Source organism: Mugil cephalus, chromosome 5 (assembly GCF_022458985.1).
Source record: "Mugil cephalus isolate CIBA_MC_2020 chromosome 5, CIBA_Mcephalus_1.1, whole genome shotgun sequence".
Classification (NCBI taxonomy): domain Eukaryota; kingdom Metazoa; phylum Chordata; class Actinopteri; order Mugiliformes; family Mugilidae; genus Mugil; species Mugil cephalus.
Genome location: NC_061774.1, coordinates 18,254,307 through 18,278,695, shown reverse-complemented (window position 1 = coordinate 18,278,695; position 24,389 = coordinate 18,254,307). Strand labels below are relative to the sequence as shown.

The following is a 24,389-nucleotide window of genomic DNA, read 5'->3' as shown; positions in this document are numbered from 1 at the left end:
TTGAAAATGATGGGGGGAGCTCCTCACGACAACTTTTTTACAGCACGACGAGAATCATCTACAAACGAGGCAATGACAATAGTCTGCAACGTGACCACAGCAGAAACTCCCTCCGCTGCTCAATCATTTAACTTTTATCAATGCTCTCTATGACAGCTAACTGGCAAAAAAAAAAAAAAAAACACTAAATCTCAATAAAAAAAAGCCCAAAAGAGTTAAACAAGAAAGGATGACATCGTGTTGAAGCGTCGGTGTTGAAGGCAGAAATATATAATACGTAGGTGGTGCTGAGTATCTCTTTGTGTACCAAAGAACAAAAGCAGAACCTCATGGGATAACGGATGGACAGCTGAGAAATTTGTGGACTCAGTTCATTACCGTGGTGATATATCACAGCCCTGCTGCATGAAGGCGCCGAGCGAAAACCACAGGGAATTGAAGATGCCGAACTCGTTGGTCTGCTCCGGACTCTGCTGGTTGGGGTTCTGCTGCGTCGGCGTCTGGCCCTGCTGCACCCCGTTGGTGGCCGACGTTTGGGTGGGAGACTGCGGCTCGGCCCCCTCCTCGTAGTCCTCGGCGTGCCACTCGTACGGGCTGAACCGGCTGACGAGGAAGAGGACGACGCTGACGCCGATGTAGGCGAACACGATGCACATCCAGATCTCGTAAGCCAGCGGGTCCAGGAACGAAAAGACGCCAGGTTTGGATTTGGTGGGCTTCTTGATCATGATGGAGATCCCCAGGGACATGAAGGGCTTTGAGAAGTCGATGACTTCTTCGCGAACCAGGGTGATGGTGAGCGGAGCCACGGCCACGTCGGCTTTCTGAGGGAAGGGCACACACACAGGCAGGCATGTGAACAAGGCTGCACGGCCTCTTGAATCGCCTTTTAAGCTCCGCCATAAGTATAGGAAAAATACCACTGACAACAATTTCATGCTTTAAACAACTATGTAGACAATCAACATAATTATATTATTCAAATGCCAATGTTCAAATTTGTTTCCTAGTTAAACCCAAAAGTCTATCTGAGAGTACCACTGGCCAAAGAATTCTAATCACATAGACTCAGGCTTTCAACACTGAGACATAAGCAAATGTAATTATCCTTAATTGGATTTTGCCTTTGTGGAATTTGTTTATTTTCACTAAGCAGCATTCCAACAGACTTTTAGTGTCTATTTCTTTTCAGCTTTCAGTAATGATGGAAGAGCTGCACTGGCTTACCCCATACACCAGTTCTCCAACCATGCCGTTCCACATCTTGGTGTCGGGGTCTCTGGCTCCGTACTTGCCATCCGAGACGATCTTCAGCTTGTACTGGTAGCCCACGTGCTTGGCTATCTCCGCAGCCAGCTCGACGATGTAGCCCTCGTACTTATCGTTCCCCACCAGCTGCTCGTGGTTCTTCTTCAGCATCACGTATGGAGACTCCTGTTGGAGGTGGGGCAACCGTGAGCAGAAACAGATTTCACTTCTGCGGCGGCTAGTTTTACTTCAGCTACTTCAGAGGTTGGAAATTGCTCGCAGGAAATCACTGAACAGTTTCTGGAATAATTTAGCCTTCCACTGATTTGAAAACAAAATGCACAGAGGGCCGCTGTGGCTGCAAGTAGCAAGAAAAAAACCTTTCCAGAAAGTTTGTTCAGCTAACTCAGACAGAGAAAGTGTTACGGCTGATAATAAAGGGTTAGTTTATATTAAGTTAATGATACTGTTTGAAAATTTAGGAAGGGAAGTTATGGATAGATTTTATACTCTAGGGCAATTCATCACACATCTTTGTACCGAGCTAGGGCTCCGGAGAGTGGGCCCAAATGTAATCATTGGTGTGAAAGGTTGAGAAGAAAAGATAATTATGTAAAATTACAAGGTATTATTTTGGTTTTGTTCCTCGAAGGTATGGTGTGTAATTCAAACACAAAAGGTGGCAAAGTGTGATCATTACGACAACACCGGTGCATTGAAAGGAGCGTTGATAACGATGCAGCGCGCTGCGAGGAGGCAGAGGAAGTGGGTGGCATCATCAAAGTGGACCAAGGTATCAGATGGGAATCGAAGGCGCATCTGTGCGTGAGTCATATAGACGGCGGAGTTGACAGCGCTTTTCTTTCAAGTCCGGCTGACCTCTGCCCCAGGCGCAGACTCTTCTTCCTGTTGTACCGACATCTGTGCACCTCACACTGATTGAGAGACCTGAGAATTTCTAGCCGGCATGACACCTGGGGCCTACTTTACTAAAAAAAGAAATGTTTTACAGAGAATTTCAGTCAGCTCAGTCTGAACTGTCCAACAGCCCTCGGAAGGCCTCAATTCCCACACGTTGTTACGTCTGCCTGTTTTGAGCCAAGCTTTGCTGAGCTGAGCAAATCCTGTCACAGAGTTTCATTAGGGTCTAGGGAAAGGGGGGGTGGCGGTGGCAGGGTTCCTCTGTGAGTTACCGTTATCTGTGTTCTCCTGCTCTTTACGGTTGAGGTGAAGGTAATCACTGTTACACACAACCCGAGGCCCGCTGGTCGTAGACAAATGGTACCCCCGGGGAAACAGTGGAGAGAAAGGTCTGCTGTGCAGCAAATTCGCTGGCACCCGCAGACACACACACAAACAAATGTGTGCAAGGACACACTACATGAAATACAGAAGGTCTTCCAAGACAATAGTCCCACTGAGAGCAAATGACACTCCTGAACGTACTGCTGGTGATACGTTAAAACACGCGGTATTTGAATTACCGTAACTCACAGTGGTTTGCTCTATTGACAAAATTTAAAGTGTGGCTGAACCCTGATGAGTTGCACTTTTGTCTTGAAGACTTTTGTGACATCTCAAGGGTATAACTAACTTTGTTTTACCAACACATTCCTCCAAACAGCTCTCTCTTCCTAGGGTCGCATTGCTCCCCAACCTGCAACGGTGCATCAAAATTACCGTAATAGCAGTTTTTTCCCCCCAGAAAGCGCAACTTCCCACTGTTCAGCCACACTTTTTTAATTTTGTCCATCAGTGAGTTAAGGTTATTCAAATACTGGATATTCATGTCTTAAAGGGTTAAATGACTAGAGACACAAATTAGTATTCAAAAGAAATCTAAATGCTTGGGATTTGGTTGGATGGGATTAGTTTAATTTTTGAATTAAAAACAAAATGTTTTATTCCTCTCAGGTGTTGCATGATTTTGCAAGTTTTTCTCTTGTATGCTGTCATTTCTTTTAAATTACCAATTTTAATAGCGGCACACTTTCAATATGATTAATATCGATTGTCTACCATGCCAAACAAAACCAGCAGATTCCACTCGAACCACACAGTCTCAAAACTGTCTGCGAGATGTAATCAATTGGCCCATGGCCATGGAGATTTCACCAAGGAAGCTGGCGTCTGAATCCTGTGTGGGGTTATTAATTTGTCATTTTATTTTTGCAATTCTTTTTCACTCACTTTTTCTTTAGAATCACTCTATTCCCTCATCACTGGTTTGGTTTAGGCAACAAAAATGCTTGGTTAGGTTTAGGACTTGGTTCAGCTCCGGTTCAGCCCTGACTTTGGTTAAAATACACCTTATGTACTAGCTGCACAAAACATAGGGCAGATATAAATACAGAATCTTCAAAGTCTGTGTCACAAAAACACCTCACATAAATTTAATTAATAGTTTATATCTACAATGGCGCTCCATTAAACCAATTCAGCGTCATGCCTCCAGATTACCAGGCACAGCCTGTGTGCACGGGCTTGGTTCGCAGATATTGTCGTGAAGAACTAAGAAACGTGTTCCTGACGGTAAAGCAACACCCTCTGTAAAGCATGGGAACAGTGAGCACAAAAGTTATAAGGTGTAAAAACTCTACTCCTGCTCACACCTTATCTCTTCACTTAGGTTTCAAGGCAGAAAACCAATTAATCTTCTGAGAGGGAAAGGGGACACTGATAGGAGATTATGTCACAGAGAGTTATTTTGGGTCTGTACTTGAGAGAATGTAACTTACGGGTTTAAACAAAAATGTTCACACACTTTTATAGTTAGATAGACCACAGACGTCATGTGTTTTATTTAGAATACGCAATGATGAACTTGGCACTTACGTACCACGACAGTCCTGTAAAGGTAATACTAGTGCCACTTCCTGCACAAGTGCTTATATGTAGTCAGTTGATTTCAAAGTGGATGTCAAAAATACAATAATAATACAGTTAAAAAATGAGTTTGTACTACTGTATGGACACTTGGAGAAGCACAAGAACTCTAGGTGTCCATCACCAGCAATGCATTTTTATTTTTTTAAGCTATCGTGACTTCTCTGCTTGTTCGCTAACTAGTTCTTATGCGCTTTCAATCTGTGTTCGGTTGTTGCAGCTGGCACAACATATGGATATATTTTTTATCTGGTTGTAATTGAATCTTTTGTCAAATTAGTTGATGCACTCTACTTCAAGTACTGCTTTGTTGTTTGTTGACCTAATAGGAAGACCAAGTACATATACTACTACCATATTCTTCACAAAAGAGGGCACTGGACTTGAAGGATTTCTTATAAATGTAGGCTTCTTCAGTTGTAACCAGTGGGATTTGAGTTATTTAAACCTAAACTCCTCTCCCATTAGATAGAACTGAAGAAGCTACTTGGACGAGTGGTGAAATGTCTACAAGTCCAGGTGCCTTTGTTTCAGCTTTTGTGCTTTTGATACCCCATGACCTGGACAACTGAAAATATTCACAGACACACATACTGTATTCCCTGTCCTTATTGTCCGACATAATCAGACGGTATAAGACCTACTTGAATAGACGGTAAACATTTAACTATTTTCTATTAGTTTGGTTGCACCTCGGCAATTAAGTCCCCTTTTGAGGAAGATACAGTTACAATTGTACCATCTATTAATTACATCTTGAAGGCAGATTTCTTTTTTGTCACTGTGTTCAGCTCATGCCACAAGAAAGCTGCACGTTTGCCTCTCTAAAAAGGCTGCACAGATAGACTGAAGGGTGGAAATGCTTTTGTCTATTATTCTATGTTTTCCCCTGTCGCCTTTATCTAGAGAGCCCTGAATGCCTCTTAAGGGAACCACACAGTTGAACTCCTTTATCCATTAATCCTCAAAGTGGAGATCAGCTGCACGGGCCCTGCTAGGCCCTGTATAATAGCTAATATCAGCTGGTGGGTGTATACGTGTTTTTTTTTCTTCTTTTTTGTATTTCATTTTTTATACATTGAATCTATACATGGGATTTTTCAACAGGCTCACGTAGCAGCAGAGATGTACAGAGAAAAATATATGTTCCAATTTGAAAGATACCAGAAGAACAAAAAGAAGCGGCCCGTAGACGAGGTGGGGCTTTCTGTGATATTAAATTTCCAACAAGCTACAGACGCCGAGAACATGCTGTTCCTGCAGGGATATACTATACTTACTATCTTTATTATCCGCCACTTCATTCCAGCCAGGCATTGTCAGCTCTGCTACTTTCTTTTTGAGAAAAATGTCATGATAACCTCACAACTGCGAGAGTTGGTCAGATTCAATCTGTGCTGCCGTCCTCTCAAACCTAACCTTCGGTCCTCAACAGCTCTTTCTCGGTTTCATGAGCCTCGACACTTAACACAACCTGGCCAAGTCACATGTGACCGTGACAACTGGGACAAATGGAAAAGAGAGAATGGAGGGCACGGTGACTCTCACAGCCTCATCAATAAGTATCTTTTCAGTCCTTGTCATGTAATCTGTAAGCCCAGCGCTCTGATGCTACTACTTCTAGTCATGAGAAATATATTACTGCCAGTATTCTATGCCACTTTTATGCATCTTGACCCTTAAGTGGTATTAAGTGGTACATTTGATGTATATATTTAAGCTAGTCATTAACACTATACTCACCCGCCCATTCATTAGATACACTAGTGAAAACCAGTGCTTGCTTATATAAAAGTGTGGCACTAAATCCTAGCTCCATGAAAGTTATGCTGGTCGGCATTTGTTTCTGATGATCAACTGCTGATCCAACTGTATTTTCATTCTGGAGGCTGCAGTGTGTAGTGTTATTCAATTGCATTGTGTTATACTGACACATGTTTCTGTTATTTGGCAATCTGACAATGGTCAGTGGGCTCAGCCAGGGGCGTCAGACCAGTATAACAGAATAATAACCTATAAATAATGACAGCATCAAATTTTTCTCTTTGCTTTAGTTTAAAATGTTAAAATGTTTAAATCTAGTGAACTATCCTTTTACAAAATATTGTATGAACAACCTAAAATTTCTTAAGAAAAAAAAAGTATAGTCAGTAAATATTAGCACATTACTGACACCTGTTGTTTAGTTCTGGGTCTCAGTGTTGTATTATCTGCAACTCTTACTCAAACAGTAAAATCTCTAGTGGCTATATTAGGAACAACAGTTTCACTTTTGCAAATTCCTCCCGTGGACCAGTTTGAACCAGGCGGAAACCTCCAGGTCTGAGTGATGAAAGCCCATGCGAAAATGCAAAAAAATTGCAGCTCATTGAGTGGCCACTTGAGGCTGGTTCCAAATGGGCGCAAATCCCCATAGACCCCCTGGTTAAAAAGCCCAACTTTACAGCAATATTACACATGTTTACAGCCTGGTACAAAAAAACGATTTTAGGGGGGTGCTGCCAGAGGCCGCTAGCTACTAGCCTTGGTGTTTCTGCTAGTCCTCACCTGACCCAATAATAACCTTTTGGCTGAGGTGGAGATTTTGGTCCATTTTGGATCATTTTAAATAAAAAATAATAGTTGTCTGCGTTACTGCACCTCCAACAAAAACATCCGGTAAGTGAATTTATCTAGGCTAGCTTTCCAGCGAGGCTCCGGTTTGTTAGTCAGGCTCACAGGAAGCTAACAATCGAACCGCAACTGAAGTCTGAACGTAAATTTTAATTAATAATACTTTTAAATAAAGTGTGTCAGTTTGGCAAATATTAATCCGCCACATAAAGTAGGAAACATTTTCTTGATCCATAAAATCAGTGTCATGGTAACAACGACACCAACTTCAGGTTTCATTATCAAGGTTCAGAATCCAACACGTCCCTATGGGTTTGTCCATAGCAAGTACAGTCAATGGTTTGAACCCTCTGGTGGGCCAGTTTTGGCCCGTGGGCCATTTGTTTGACACCCCAAGGCTTGGTTAAATAACAGTAACACTCTTGTGCTTGATTCAACAGCATCCCACAAAATGATCATCCAGTTGCATTACCACCTGTCTGATACTGTTCCTACATAAAGTGAATATAGGATGAGTCATGAAGGGGGATTTAGTGCAGCACCTGTTATGGCGAGTGTATATCTTTGTCAGTCCTGCACTTCTTTTGTACTTAGCAAAATGAGATACTCCTGATTCTGATTCTGAGCGGGCTCCAGTCAGGCAGAGGGATGTTGCTAGAGAGTAGTTGGGGGAGGGAGAGAGATATGATCACAGATGTCTGCCGAATTCTTTCAAGAGAGTGAACTTTAAAGAACTCTATCATAAAAGAAAATGAAAAGTGTTACTGTGAATTTCTCTGTCTGAGTCTCTCCCATCTTGGCCCGCCCCTCCTAACCCCAAATCCCTCAAAATTCACTTTTGATTTTTACTCAAACTTACCAAGATAGTGGTGACTATGTACGTTCTGTTCTGCAGTCCGTTGGTGTCGTTGCTGCCTCTCACAAAGCTAGCTGTGGTCACGTACTTCTCGTCTTCATTCCAGTAGCCGACCTGAGAATGTGTCACAAAGAAGCACGTCTTATCTCATATGCATTAAAAATACTATTAGGATTTGTCCAGTGATCTATGAAGTCATCCGAGTAGAAGGACCGAAATGTATAGTTCAAGTCACCGCAGTTTTTTCCACCATTTACCAAGGATGCAAACAAAACAAATACAGCTTTGATTTGCTTGCAATCACTTTCCATGCATCTTCACCTTCATCTGTACAGGGCAAGTGAAGGTGAAGTTCTGAATTCTCCTCACTGTTTATACTTTTCCAGTATAATTTGTTTGGCAGCAGCAGAACTTTTGTCTTGCTATTACTTCACCCCTACTTGTAAAATGCAAATAATAAAGCTATGAGCTTGTTAAATGGCTGTTTGAACAGCCTGGCCCAGAATCACTGCGGATGGCTACAGCAATAGCTTTGGCACCTAGTCTGTTTTCTGTGTGCCACAATTAAATCTGGCAAGAAAACACATTGATAATCAATTATGAACAATATAAATACACATCATATGACAGATTATGATAAATGATCGAATATGCATGCTTAGCGGCGCTATTGATTCTTCTGCCCATTTCATTTTCCTTGGTTCCAGCACTCCGCAACAACTGCAGCTGTACATCTACGAGGTTCCAGTAACACAGGGAAAGCCTTAAATTCCAATTTCACAAAGTTATTATTAATAAGCTCCGAGAGGAGCAGAGGTGCTTGTGGAGACATGTCTGGTGTGACCAGTCGGGGCTACTGCTCCTGCCATGACTGATGTGCGCTACAGCGGCCTCCTGTCTGAAGCAGACATAATGTATTGCAGAATGAAGAACGGGAGAGAAGTGGGCTAAAATCATTTTCTCTGATTGGCTCAAAGTATATGCTTGAATAAAAGCAGCAGTCGCTCGCTAAATGTGTCTTAATCTCCACTCAGCGAGGCACTTCTTTGCTCCTGAACTGGCTCTTCAGTACATTCACAAGTGTAATTTTCGAACAAGTTGGACCCAGACCTTTCTTGGATTTGATTGAATACTATTTATGGTTATGAACGGAACAGCAGTGTTTTTGTTTTTTTGTTTTTCAAATATTAAGTAAGTATTAAATCTGTTTTTTAAGCTGGAAAGTTAGAAATATCTCATTGGTAATTATTTCCTCTAATTTTGTACGTTTTGTCTCAGTAAAACTTTAGGTAAACTTTGCGGTAGCTCTAACACCAAGCTCTTTTTGGTCACACTAGTCTAGTTAAAACTAGTCCCTAGGACTTTTAGCCTAGGCTTTTAATTCTTGTCCTGGCACATACTGTACCAAAAGCACAGATCCATTAGGGGTAAGCCACCATAACTGACTGGACTCTACTTTGGACCCAGTGGCCGGAGGCCTCCCTGACTGGTGGCGATGGAGCAAGGGTGTTACCCCGCCCTCAGCTTGAGCAGTGCTATCATAGGTTTCAGTTGTGGTAATACTCTGCTGACGTGAAGCCACAACCCTATATAAACAGAGAAGCTGATTTACCGATACCTGGGGATCTAACAGTATCTTCAATAGGAGTCTAAGGCTTACCTTCTTGGGTCCAGAGGGGGCCAGTTCCATGACGCTAACAGTGTAGTTGGTTCTGCGGCCTTTCTCGTTGAACTGAATGTGACCGGTCAATCCATCTATGCGGACCTGTAATGGAGTCACAGATACTGAATAAGTAATCCAGAGGCTGCGACTTGCCCCGGCAGATGGGTAAATAATGGCTGCCATGAAGCGTGATATTCTAACAGGCCTTCATGTTTGTGTCACGAGCTAGCAGCGAGCATTTACATATCACGCTTACATGCAGTGCATGTTAAGCATAGCTTGCATGTGTTTGTATAGTATTCATTTGTGAAAGTCCACAGTTCACGGGTCCCCACGGAGGTGAATGACAGACGGTGTGCGTGTATGTGTACAGAGCATTATGTTTGCCTTGGCCGTGTGATGGAATTAATTGAGCGGACACGGCTTCAATCTCCAGTCTATCCGCGGGCAGATGGCGAGATTGACTCTGAGAAGGCCTCTGCACAGCCACTCTGCAGACGGAGCCTCGGGCAGCAACGCGCAGACACACACACTCGCATGCAATTATAAACGTGCCCTCACAGACGCAGAGCGTTTATTCTGCCTCTATACTTTATATTAATGGTGTTCCAGAGTGACTAAATAACGTACTCGACATTTAATTTGACTTATAATTGGCAACTGTCTTTTTAAAAATAGAATACGGGGGAAAAAAAAAAAAGTAATTGCCCTTGTTCCTGAATACACATGAATGAGTGTGTCGGCGCGTTGCGGTGAGATCACAAAGTCTCACAGCCGGCCCTGCATTTCAATTTCCATTGCCAAATAATTCATTTCTAAACTCAATTGTTGATGTCATATTCCATGATGATCACGGCTGAATGTTATTGCCTGCAGGTTGTGTTTACTAGCCATGATGTCACATTTGATACCGGAGAGCTCTCCCATGACTTAATGTGAACTTTACGCGACAGAATGAGACCTAATTTGTTCAGCCAGCCCCAACTCAGAAGCTGTTAGCAAACGTGCCAGTCAAGAATTTGCGTTGGTGTGTACGGGGCGTCTACGCATGAACATGCGAGCGCGTGCATTAGAGCATTGGTGTCCATGCGTGCAGACCTGCTGCAGCGCTCTCTGGATGTCTATGCCCTGTCCCCAAGGGGCTGGTGGGTTGGCAAGACACTCTCCAGCGTTGCCCCTGCGAGAAATGTCTATCCTCTGTCTCCTTAGGTTCTGGAAGGCCGTGGACATGACTTTTACTCCGTCATATGTTAGAGCTCCTGTGTACTGCAATGAGAAAGAGCAGACGATTCAAGCAGACAGGCAACATGAATACAAACTGAAGTGTCAAGGCAGCAAATGGAGGGATTTACACTCACAGTGTTTCTAGGAATTATAAAATTCAAATCATCATATATTTGATCCTTGGTACATGTGGTACATCCACTGGGGATTTAACCGTTAACCACCTACTGACACATAACCACCCCCAAAGTCATTTCTGATGGTTCCATTTTAAGATTTTGACCTTGTGAACACGTAGATATGTGAAATTGGTTACATAGTACTGTACTGTATAAATCAATAACCGTTTAACCTGTTTCTGAAGAACCAAACACAGATAAGATCTGTCCACCATCTTTAATTTCACTCCGTTTCACTGCTTTCCCCAATATGCTGCCGACAGTCTTTCCACATCCCATGCAACTTCAGGGTTCCTTCATTCCTACAAAGGTCAGAAAGTGAAGGGGTATTACTTTGAGTCCGGTCTTGGGCATTTTGGAGTCCTTGTTGTCAAATTCCATCCACTGCTGGACGACGCGGCTCACGCTCGGCTCCGAGTTGTTGACGAGCTGGAATCCGGTGATGTTCGCCCCACCTTTCCTCAGGTCTGTCAGGTCGATATCAAGGAAACCCTGGGACAGCAAGGCAGACAAGTGCACAGGTGAGAACAAACACAGAGCTCAGACTGCGGACATTGAACATTGAACCGTGTGTCCGTGTGGTAACACATCTTGTGTTACGTGACTATGACTCTGACTGGAGCCACGATCCTGCATGTTGTTCTAGAAATTCTGAAGATGGACCTTCAAATGTTTTCATCTAGTGCCGAGTTTTCAGCCAGGGCTTCTGAACCGTTGGCGGTAACAAAACAAACCGAACCCAACAGTCGGTCCCGATGTTTTGGCTTCTGGCTCCTTCTGGAGATTTTCAGAGGCACTCAGAAGAAAATGGGAAAAAGAAATTATAATACGTAGACGTAAATGAGAACCCAGAAGTGAATTGATGAAAGTTACTCTGTCTGAATTGGTCTCTGATAATTTTTTTTAAAAAAAAGAGAGTAGGTCAAGAGATATCTGGCAGTTGGTGCCAACTTTGCAGTATGATATGTGTTTTGGAAATGACAGCCGTGTGGACCCACAGCCAATGAGAGCCTAAGCAACGGGGTTGAGGGAGATATTATTCATTTAACTCCAATTATCTCTGCAGAACAAACTGTCCTTGCTGGCTGCTTCTCCCTAACCACTGTGCCCTACATATTTCTTCTTTGGTTTTTCAATCACTGCACAAAACAACTAGTATCACTAGGATCTTGCAAACTTGTGCAGCCTTGTGTAACGTGCAAAACCCCGGATAACATTGTGTAATGTGAAGCAATGACTTTGAAAGGTGTGTAGTTAAATTTTGTCATTTCAAATGGCCACAAGTCAAGAAAAACGTTGGAAACCGATGGCAGCTGGCATTAGAGGGTTCGCTCAATTGTACTTACTGTTTTTAACTATTAAAAGTGCACAATGAAAGTTTTAAAAATCCTTCTTTTGCCCTCAGAGAGGTTCATTGTAGGGACTTCATTCCTGCCTTTCCTGAGGGACAAGGCGAGTGAGAAAGAGAATAGAAAACCTCATTTCATGGCGGGAGCAGTCCGGAGCTAATCTGTGATAGACTGAGTCCTCACAGGCTACTGCTAACAATGGCAGGATCAAAACCTTATAAGCTACTGTGAACAATGCAAGGCATGCCTCGGGCAGAGCAGAATGGAGAAAGAACCTATTTTGCTGTAATGGTATCTCCTACTCGTATTTTTTTTCCCCCCCTGACTATTATGCGGACAAGGATGGTTTTTGGGAGAGAGGGAGGAAGACAGAGAGGAGAGGAGGCAGCCGCAGTCTCTCAGCGGGCAGCCTGTCAGCGTGGGGAGAAGAAGAGGCAGACAAGTGGGAATGGGTGGGTGTAGAGACGGAGCAGGAGAGGAAATTTGTCTGCGATTTGTCTGAGGTTTAAAAGCAAAGTTTTGACTGATGAGGACAAGTGGTGCCTCTCCGCATTGTCCTGCTCGCCAGGCGTCTGTCTGAGCACGCGGCGCTCCATCCTTTTTTCCTTCCTCCTCTGCTCTGATGCTATTTCGTGCTTTGTGCCATTTGAAGCCTCTCCGCTCGCCACATGCCGGCCTCGAACTCATCATCGCCTTCTCTGACCGCTATAATCCATACAGTCAAAAACACACGAAGACAAACGCAGAGGGCTCGCTGTTAACTAGCATGAAGCTCCCTAAAATTCTGGTCTCGCTTTTACATCCTCGGTTCAAGCTTTAGGGGACAGAGGCGAGCGAAGGAGAGGAAATTTGCTCTGAACCATCCCTCATATCGCTTCCTAACCGCCATCTCCCTCGCCTCGTGTACTCGTGTGCTGTTGCCAGGTGTCCATATTTCTCAGCTGAACAGACAAGAGTTGTGTCTTTTTCTGCTTGGTGAATGAGCTAATGCGGTGCAGTGAGCTGAAGAGGTTACTATAGAAACTAGCCCTCGCTAACAGCGAACACGGAAGTGGGGCATTTCCAGCAGATTTTGTCAGCACATTAAAGTTTAAAGCGCGCTCTGTTCAGATCCGATCCAGACAAGTAGTAAATTATCAACTACTTTTATCCATGAAGATCCAAGGACATAGAGAAGGCACTTTTTTATTTTTTTTTCTTCTGCACAACCCCTTAAAGGGCACATTATGAATCGACCGCGGTATCAGCTGTTATTACCGTGCAGGCCTTATCGTTTAAAATTAAATCTGGCCAGACGAGAGATTGAGCTAATCTAAAAAAGCTCGGGCAGTGAGAAATTGTCCAGGCCAGCAGCTGCATATTAATGTCGTTATTACCGCGGCCTCTGTTGATGTCGGTTTTCTCTTCATTTGGTTGCATTTAGCGTCCGCTGTAGTGGTCTGCATAGCATGTCAGCAGACAAAGTGTTAGGGTTAGAGGGCTAATGGGTATAAGCTCGTACGCACTGGCTGCTTGACCTTTCTCTGTCACCGTGTAGGGCGCTCGGATTTCTGTCTGCAACTGTCAGAGCCGCTCTTCCGCCGTTATTTCTACGGCTGTGACGGTGAAAGAGCCTGTGATCGAGCGGAGGCGAAGAATGAACGCAGAAGACTTAAAACCAGATAGTGTGGGCATAACTTTTTACAAAAGTCTATTAAACTGATCGCAACACTGGATTTCTGTTAAATGACACGTTTAATTGCAGTGGGAATTCAAGGATTCAGGATATGCTGCCTGTGAAGATTCTCGGTCTTCCACGTCCCAGTATACACCGATAAGCCATAAAATTATGACCACCTTCCTGATGTTGTGTAGGTCTCCCTCCTATAAAACAGTTCTCATCAGAGAATGGACATGGGTCTTCTGAGGGGTGTCCTGTGCTGCTCCTGTGGAGCGCTTTGGGTCCTATGGGTTAAAGGGGAGGAGCCTCTGTGGATCAGGCTTGTTCCAGTGCATCCCACAGATACAGATACTTATTCACGTATTTCTGCTTTGGACTTTTATTCTGTTTCTCTTTATCCCCGTTCTTTGTTTGATTTGTGTGATGAGAAATGAGGCGTTGTAATAATTTCTTACCAGGTTAGCCAGGATGTAGTGGTAGCTCTTCGCATTCTTTCCTTGTTCGACAATCTGAAAGACAAGCGAGGAGAGACGGAAAATGAAACGCGTGAATCACAGACAGAAGTGATGTGTCTGCGTGTGAGGGAGAACGAGGCGAGGGTTATGACAGTGTCTCAGCAGCATACCAGAGACAGTACAGTGTGAAGCACTTGACCTTGTGCAGAACAGACAGAAAGTAGGTTCACAGGAAATTAGAGCAGGCTGAACATCCTTCTCTATAAGAGGGTCGCTCATATTAAAAATGTCAACTTGAAGACAAATTTAAGTAGTAATGCAGGCTGGATGATGGAGCTGGGCGGTATACCGATATTTTTTTCCCCGTCACGATATGAATTTTGAATATAGCGGTGTGAGACGTGAAGATGGAAAAGTCTGAAAAATAAAGAGACTTGTGCCAAAAAATAGATGCCCTGTCAGGTGTTTGTTTGTTTCTTTTTTCTTTTTCTTTTTTTTTAGGGTCCCTGAAAAAAAAAAAACAGTCCCTGTTTTAGATGTCCCCAATTGTCCCCAATTTTTGCTTTATGAATCAGAAGAAAAAAAGGTTGCGCACAGACTAGAATTATTACGGTAGCCGATCATACCGCCCAGCCCTACTGGTTGATGACAAAAATGAAGTCAAAAGGCTTAAAAATGTAAATAAATAACTTTTTATTGAAAGGTAAAAGAGTCCCATCAGTTTGTAAGTGTAATATTGTATACTATACTGCTACTGCACCCGCTCTTTCCTCCTTTTCAACATAATTCTCCTGCATGTCCTGGTTTGATCTTTGATCTGATATTTAAATAATTTATTCCGCTTTCCTGGAACTCAATCAAGGTCTAACACCATCATCAAATAATGCAGTTTGTCGGTGCTGAACTGAGCGCTGGCCCCTCTCCCACGCCCGCTCTTCATCTCCCTCGTGTCCGCCGCGTTCTCTAACTGCAGGCGTCACGGGTCAGCCGAGCGCAGAGGGGTCGGGCCACTTTCAGAGGTGTGTAGTGTTGTGCCAGAGCTGGTTTATTTATAAACGAACGCAACGCACCGGGCACAACTTTTACCGACATTTAAGTGTAGCATGAGCTGAAACGAAAGCCACTTAGCTGGTGGCAAATGTCTAGTTCGGCCCGAATAACGAGCTTGAGTGTAACGCGCAGCAAATGTGGTTGTGTGCGTGTGTCATCGCGTAACAGTCGCATAAAATAAGGCCAAGTGGGCAACGTTAATTTAAAGCCATGTGGCATCCAATTAATTGTCTGCATGAGAAGGTCGTTTCATTCCCTCTGTTCGGTCCCTGAGGATGAACTCGTCACATTTTTCACTCCTCTCTCCCGTGAACCTTTGGACTCGCACTTTAGGGTGCGCACCCATTTGTTCGTGTATAATGTGTATTACGTGTGTGTGCAACGATGCTGTAGGTCATGGCAGACGGTGGCATTTGTTATTAATAGTGACCCCAAGCGCAAGGCGAGCCCCGCGGCCAAGCCTCGGGCAAGGAAAAACAAGAGGAAGGGCGGCTAAACACACACACACACACACACACATCAGTGCAGACACAACCCACCATACAACAAACACACACACAACAGCGGACTTTCAAATGGAAAAGTATTGGCTGGGAGTAGCTTTTTAATTATACATGCAGATTTTGAAGAGTCATTCAGAGTTCAGCCCGAAGAGGACGGGTCACTTTTTGCCTCCCTGTTGGTAAAAGGCTGCACAACATTTGTGTTGTGGCTGTTCTGTCGCATTAAATATCCTCCGAGGAGGCTGGATCAACATGCAGCTTATATGAGAAGCCCCCCCCCACCACCACTACCCGGCCCCCCAGGACACTGCCAGTGACATTATCGTAAAACAATCTGTGCAAAGTGTGCGACGTAAGAGATGAGCGCAGGAGTGCGTTTAAAGGGCAAAAACGAGCAGAGGGGTTGTGAGTGCGGGTGTGTGTGTGTGTGTTCTCCGCCGTTTGGGTGCACGGGCAGGGCAGCCAGCGTGGAGGCAGGGAGCAGATGTCTGTGATTGATGGTGGCCATCGGAACTGAGAACTTCTCAGGCTCAGCTTCTGTAAACTAGTGAGAACCGATGCAATAACCTTAACTGTAGACACCGGGCCATCAATAACGTTCACAGACAGCAGCTACAGCCCGAGCGTATAGATGTGTGAGTGCATGTGAGTGTGTGTTGGGATCATCAGGGCATGAGTGTATGCTTTTTTTTCCTTTTAAACAATGCAGCGAAACAGGAATAAAAAAAAAATACATAAATAAAACAACGTGACTGAAAAATCAAGTGACACCAACAAGAAAAACAAATAAAACCTTCACATTTTTTTTCTGCCTTTTGGGGATTTAATTTTAAGGAACTCTTGAAATAATGGGCTCACTCATTCAGCTCATTTTGAGCCAGTTCTTTGCAGATTATATGGCGCGTGATAATTAATGACAGCTGCACGATTAGGTCAAAAAAAAGCCATCTCTTGTTGACATTTTAAGATGAGTCGTGTTAAAACGGTAGCGCTGTAAAAGGTGAACTTAATTGCTTCATTTATGAGATGGTGCTGATCATACAGATCAGGAAAAATGGCAACATCCAACAAAATGTAAAATAAATCAAAGATGCAGTTCTGTAGCAGAGCGTTTCAGCTTCTATTTTCTTAAGTTTTAATTATTTTGACCATTTCATTACGGTCCTAGAGCTAGGCTAAATACTAGAGGCAAAACACAAGAATTCATTAGTTTTCACTGGTGTACCTAATGTTGTGGCCAATGAGCGAATGTGCTCATGTGTTACAAAACAAGACGACAAAAAAAAAACCCTTGTGTTCCCACATACACCGCTTAATCATGTGGAGGAACCCGGAGCTTGACAGGCCCGCGGTGCCTAGTTACGGTCGCTAGGCTGTGATTGGCCCGTCTCTGTTTGGTGGAGGGGGCTGACGAACAACCAATTGTGAAGCCTTTTCCTTTCATCCGTACAGAGGTGAGTAAGTGATGATCCTATCACGGGAGAACTGCTGGCTCCAAATGCCAACGCCGCGTTGTTTTATCTTTTCCTTTCCTTGATGCTCCTGGAGATCCAACGTCAGAGCAACCCAACGTCCAACATCCAATCCCCACTTCCCATCTGGGTCCCCTCTTTCCCCGCTTTGCCTCTTTCATGTGATCACCTAATTTTTCAAGTTAATTATGTCCAAAATAAAACTTTTGATCATTTGGAGCATTTGCAGAAATATATTATTTTACTGTGTCATGAGGTTTTTTTTTCAATATTTTATTTACGGATTTTCTGTTGAACGAAGACACGAATACAGCTGCAAAAGTAAACTCCACCGTCACCCCGCAAAATAAGTGTCCACAATGTCAACTTAACTGAGTGAGACCTGAATGCCTGTCTGTAGTTACACGTACAATGAGCCAGATTTTGTTAAAGGCTGCAGAAGTTAAAGAAATACTGGTTCAAACCTTCTCCAGATAAGCAATAAGTTAGTCACTTCTACCAGCCAGGTCTTAAAAGAATGGGCGTCCTTATTTTTCCAGAGGGTTTTTTTTGCAATGACCATGCAATATTGTCTGTTTGTTTAGTTGGGGGTGGGTTAGAGCTGAAAGGCCTCGAGGCCCACCCAGTATAGCAGTGTATGGATCTGGTGAGTCATGTATTTTAGAGAGTATATCTGTCTAAAATACATGTAGTTTGGGGTAAGACCAGAAAAGGTGTCCTAAAGTGCCTTCTGCTGACTTACATTATGATTTTTTTTTTTTTTTAAGCTGGGATTACGCTACAAGTTGCAATATAATTGCATAATGTAATTTCGTCATAAAAGCCAGTTTTTACCTTCTTGAGAATGCCAGTGAGCCTCTCAGTCTCACAGTCGATGATGATCTGGCCCTCCTTCCTCTTGTCCAAATCCTGGAACACCTTCAGGAAGGAGGCCTCTGTCATGGTCTCCACGTTGACCGAGGTCACCTGCCAGTTCCTCTCAGCGGCCGTGTCCAGAACCTTCTGCAGCACTGACAGGCCTGGGGGGAGATGAACGCAAGTTAAGATTAAATTTAAACTTCAACCGCTTGGGAATTTGCGTCAAAAGTTCCGCAAAGATGACGAACGACTCGCTGGTATTCATCGACCGGGGAGAGAGTCTAAATCTTATTAGGTGGCGTGAGACATGAATTATGTGCAGGTTAATCTCAGACTTTGCGTGGCTGCATTATGAACTGAAAGATGAATTAAAAGAACCTGTGGACCAAACAGAAGCTGCGCAGGAACCCAAACCGCGTCTGATAAGCTTATCCATCAGAATCTCCCCCCGCAGTCTCGGTGATAAAGTGTAACGAGCGGGACAGTCCATCAAGCGCGCTGACATGTACAGGTGTGCTTTTCCAGTTCGTACACCGCCGGGCTAAATAATCACCACTTTTATGCTAACAAATAATCAGCCCGTGCATCATCGGAGGCGACACGCTCACAGCCAGCCCCACGTCCTCCCAGCACCAATTACAGCGGGCCGCTACTCAATTATACTGTCACCAATACGCTGCTGAGGCACTTGAGCATCATGGAGAAACAGGTAGAGGAGCCAATGAGCTACGGGCTCATGCTAAGACAGGAAATAAAAGGCGATTAGGGAACACATTGATCTTGAGCTCTGATTTACAATCTGACTCACTGCTGTGCTTCTTGGCTGCTAGCAGCGTGGACCAATCAGATTTCTCTCGAGCTGGAAGCCGCAGTTATTCCAGGGAGTAAATAAAGCAATTTCACCCACGGCAGACCAGCAGCCATTACCCAAATGAATTATAGCAATTACAAAATTTAGAAATGTAAACTAATGCATGCTGTAGCTGGATTTGATTTTCTTTCGGCGGGCTGCGCTCATTAAGCCACCGCGAACGCACGTATCGTGTACACGTTCGTTTTAAGAGCAAACGCACACAGACACGCGGCCGCGACAACGGCGACAGCAGCAGCAACACAGACGATAACAAACGACAACAAATAGAAGAATGAGAAATGCGGTCGCGGCGTCTGAGGCGTGATTGCTCGGCCTTATTAGAATGCACACCAGCTGCTCTCCGGGCAATTCACGCAGCTTATTTGAAAACAGGTCGTTAAGAAATAAAATGATGGATGGGGTTTCACCTTTGTATCTGACCACAATACAGTGCATGTAAATAAATTAGACAACCTGAAATATGTGGGGCTGCCGAATGGAAATGATCCAAAGGGGTTGGCAGAGCATTCCTGGAAAGTTACATCGGGGAATGTAGGCATGGCTCCTTTGGTATTTCTTGTCACTGTTGCTCACGAGTGAATAATTGTGGTTCTTGGTGCTGACAGATTTACCAGTAGCTGTGGAAGGAGATTAATCATGCTTGTTCATAAGATCAGTGGGTCAACTGACTGGGAGGGGAGCGATAGTGTTGGAAAGGGTTTCAGCACCACGGACAGCGCCATGCAGTCTGGAGGGATGTTCATTTAATTTTTCATTTATTTGTATTAACCTTGGCTCTACATTAGACTGTAATACTTAGAGAGCATACAACAGAGGTGAAGATAAATTAATCTGAGTGTTGGACGGTGTTTTCCCACCTGCAACATTTAGCTCATTATATCAGAACAGCAGTACACTTTGACCTCTTGGTTTTGTTTGTGTGAGCTGGCAACACATTAAATTGCACAAACCAAAACAACCACACCGCGCCTCTTGACAGGGGGATTTCTCAATGTTGTTCCAAACTCCGGAGTGAAAGTGATCTGACCTCGATCCAACCAAACTACGGAGCCGTGGTTCCGTTCCTGAATGCAGCACGTCGCCATCGCGAAGTTGGCGAAGCAGTGCAGCATTTCCAGAATGTTTCCTCAAAGCCGATTCAGTATTCTGCTGGTGCGGTTTTGACTGGTATATTGCCCAAATAATTACAACGGTTATGAGCAAATGCCAACCCTGCTGCTGCTCCGTATTAAATTGCATTGCAGTGTTCCGCTCACGGATGAACGCGCTGCTCCAGAACACAGGGACATGCTCCTATATTTGTTCTCATGTTGGTTTTGCAGTGATGCGTTTTGGTTTGCTTGGGTCTGTCTCTGAATTCTCCTCAAATTTACAAACTCATCAACTGATTCAGACCAGAACAAAGAAACTTGTTGAGGGTTAGTGCAAATCATGCTTTGTACTGTGATGCTTTCCAAAAAGACCTGAATCAATTTTAATTTAATGTTACCAACCATTGTGCCTGAGCTATTACAATATCTCCGCAATTTTCATCTATATTTTATTCCTTCCCTGCCTCCTTTCTTTTCCCTTCTTTTTAGCATCACTGTGTTTACATGAATACACTAGTCTGTTTTTTTTTTTTTATTTGTTTTTTTTAAAAAATACATACCTATAAATCAGAGCCAGTCTGACAAGGAGCAACTAGCCAAGGTAGAAATGCTCCTCCAAAGGCATGCTGGAAGAGAATAATATCATAATGGAATCTGGCTGTCATAAGCACCCTTCTGGCCGGAGGCAGTAAGCAGAGACCTGGGCACCAGGCAATCGAGGGAGAAGAAAATAACACTTTGGGAATCCATTTCCTGAATATTGTTTATGATAGGTTTAATGGGCTATCAAATTTGTTTTCCCATTCTTGGCTTTTGAAAATAAAAAAATAAATAAAAAATAACAAATGAAAGGCACATTTGTTTGGAGACGCCGCGCTGTAAGAGAGCAAGACAGATGTTAATAGGGAAAATGGGGGAAACATTAAAGCTACCGAGATGGCAGGAAAGTGATGATGCATATGATGTATTTGCATCACCATGTCCACTTTGGATAACAGATTAAAATGCAACAATAAATACACTGCTAATATAAACTTTTTTGAATAGAAATGAAAGATACTGAAAAACTTCTTTTGTCTGTGTCCCAAATAAGATACTTTACCAACATATTTGGAGGAAGCACACACATACACACACACAAGTATACAGCGCAGATTCCTCACAACTCCGTATGATTTTTCTTAAAGGCTTAAAATAACCTCGTAGAAAGGGTGACTGCGCCGTAGTATCCAGGCAACAGAGGAGTACTGATACGGATTCCACTGGCTCCATCCCACCACTCAATCACAAAGGGCTGACCCTGCGCACACGCGGACGTACACACACGCACGCGCGCGCACGCAATTTGCGCGCACATAATGAAGGGATCACAGAAGAAGAAGAAGATCTGAGGGACATGTGCGGCCGATACAGCCATCATCCATCAACAGCTCCGGGGAGCACTGTGAAATCTCCACTGCCACTGCCTGACAGAGTGTTTTTTCGCAAAGTGACACGGTGGCATCTGCCTTTTAAAGCCGACCTAAACCTGCTTATTTGTCTCACACGAGTCAAAAACTCGGGCGCGCATAAGCAAGATCTCGTAAAACAAATCTGCATCTGCGAAAAATCACACATGCGATGTACAGTGCACACATAGAAAGTGTGCATGTTTTTGGGCAAACACAAAACACGCCCATTGTGGTCATGCTCCAAATCCTACAACACCTGGTACAGATGGCACGGCGTTATGGGGAAAGTATGTAGCTGTTTGTGTATAGAGGAGAGGAAGAGGATGAAGCAGGGGGCTGACAGGTACGCCGCTTTATTTTTCATCCACCTCCGCAGGAGTGTCATTAAAATCTTTAAATCCGAACGCCACTGCACTTTCTGTTTTTTTTTTCGCTACACCACTGACAAAGGGGCTGCGGCAACGCGGGTTTACCGCTGACGAGTGTTTAGTGAAAAGCTTAATCTTTTGGTCCATTGTCTGATTTATCTGCTCGTCGTTGCAGCTCAGTGTTTCTTTTCTGTGTTCTCCGTCAGTACAAAGACTGTGGTCTAAAATAAATGTTCAGATGGCTGCTCGGTGCTGCACAATGGCTACGATTGACCCCACTGCTGTCACCATGGCAATATGAGGACGACAAATAGCAGTCGGTTTAATGACTGGTGCTGGCTCTGGCTGTCTTCTTGTGCATGCAGTGGAGTGGAGCTGCTTTTTGAAAGACAACCAGCGATGAAAGTTTGAAGTGCCCACGAAATCTAATTTGATGTTTGAGTGTGTTTGAACAATGTGTCTTTTACTATGCATCACTCATCGCTCTATAGCTATTTTTCATGGTATTTTGGAGTTTTGTCATTTCCTATAAAAGATATAAAAACGCCGATGACTCATCCTGCTCTTGGGGGCACAATTAACTTCAACATCCCTCCCTCCCTGCAACGTCTCTTGCTCTCGACTCTCAACATGCATATGTGGTGTCTGCAAAGAGCTTCAGTTATCCAGGTCATTGTAAGTGTATTGGACAGTTTTTTTAGGTTTGCATTGCCCGTTGGTGCCGACCAATTGGAGCAAATGGGACTCATCCAGTCATTTTGTACACCGGGTCGAAAGATGAATGAGGTTTATTTTGTATTTCAAATAAGTGTCTATTTCAGTTGCTAACTGCAAACCATCACAGCAAGTGTAACTTAAAAGTACACTCCAATCGAACCAACTACCCCAAGACTCCAAGGTCCCATCACTTTATAACCACATGCCGATGCTTATATAACACACAGTTTGATGTGAAATTACTTTAGAAGAGGAACAGGCTTCCTACCTGAGTCAGAACTGTACATGTAGACAAACTTGGTCCATCCGTAGTGGTCGATGACCCCCACCAGAGCGTCCTGGAGCTCGGGCCTCAGCTGGATGACGAACTGGTTGGCCGTCTCGATGGGGAAGGACGGCGTGACGAAGCACACGTGCAGCGCCCCGCAGAAGGACATGAGCATGTTCACCGTCTTCCGGTCGTACAGGCCGATGATGGCGTACACGCCTTTGGAGAACTGGGAGCAAACTGCAACGGATGAAGCAGGAAAAACAAGGAGAGGGGGTTATTTGAGGTGTTAGAATATTAGTTTTGAATGTGAAGGCTCAGGTGCTACTGGATGCGAATTCAATCCATTGTGTGCATTATAAAAATGTGTTGGCGGTTTTAGAATTTTCATTTTGGATTTATTTACTTGCACAGTCTTGTCTATTGCATACATTCTGTGTTCACTTGAAATAATCGTCCTTTAAGTCTCCTAGGAGAGTCAGATGTAATGAACTGGAGCTGAAATTGATGTTTCAATAATCAACTGTCCGGTTTCATTGAGTAAAAATTGAGGTAACAAAGTCAGATTAATTAAAGACAGAGTCATCAGACTAAACCGATTCTAAACTTAACTGAAATCGGCGGTCATCTACGTACACAAATAAACCATCTCGGGATTTAAGGACAAAGTATCCATCACGGGTCAGACTTCCACTGAGTCACCATCGAGCACTCTGTGATTTGTTTATGCAAAGTTGGTTTGTTGGTCCATTTGTACGCCGCCAGCCTGCGCGTTTTCCCGGCAGTGAGAGGTGGAGGAGGTGAAGGCAGATTAGGAGCAGAGAGGTTAATCAATGCATCCCCAGGGTTCCACTGACATTATACTGGCAGCGGGAGGCGGTTTTCCACCTTTCCTCAGCTTTTGTCCCTCCATCCCTCCAGTTTTCTTTCTCTCATTGTCTTTGTGTCACTCTTCCTTCCTCCACACCCTCTAATATCTTAAAACAGCTCATTTATATTCATAGTCTTCTCTTTGGAAGGTGTATCCCCTCCACGCTCCCAGCACAGCCTGCTATCTTTGCTCTCGCCGCTCCGGCCTGGGCTATTTTCTGCTGTGGCGACGGGCGGGCCTTACTTATCGCAGTATTTACCAAACAGATTGAAGCCGCTGCCTGTCCCCGCACGAGGGCCAGCTCGCCGCTAGGAGCTCAGAGGAAGACATAGAGAGGATGGCCCACGCCCAAAACGCCTAACCTGCCACAGACCTGCACCCTCCAGGCAGGCACGTGTGCGTGACGGAGATAGAGGGGGAGTGAGAAATGGAGAGCGAGGGAGAAACACATAAAAACACATGCGCACGTGCACACACACACATGAAACACGCGCACACATATGTAGCCTCTAGTGCTCCAAAAGCCCGATGACTCACCCTACTTAAAGCGAGCCCTGAAATAGACATTTTGCGCCTCGCCACACCGACTCAGTCGCAGAACTATCTTTGCTTCATGGTCCGCGAACGCACTTGCTCGTAAATGGACACTCTCTCAGCTGCTGCTTTCCACACATTACACAGTATATCCCCTCACAATTTTCTAGGACCAATTTCGCCCGTGTCCTCCCAGCTC

General features: G+C 44.1%; 1 protein-coding gene across 1 annotated transcript in view; it reads right to left on the bottom strand.

Annotated features, from left to right (window-relative positions):
- The window catches only part of gria1a (glutamate receptor, ionotropic, AMPA 1a), a 69,775-nt gene that overhangs the window by 30,495 nt on the left and 14,891 nt on the right, over positions 1–24,389 (bottom strand). Inside the window, 9 exon segments of the mRNA XM_047584751.1 lie at positions 379–824; positions 1,228–1,434; positions 7,607–7,717; positions 9,264–9,368; positions 10,365–10,532; positions 11,003–11,161; positions 14,134–14,187; positions 17,993–18,177; positions 22,786–23,025. Coding sequence (XP_047440707.1) covers positions 379–824; positions 1,228–1,434; positions 7,607–7,717; positions 9,264–9,368; positions 10,365–10,532; positions 11,003–11,161; positions 14,134–14,187; positions 17,993–18,177; positions 22,786–23,025 — 1,675 coding nt within the window.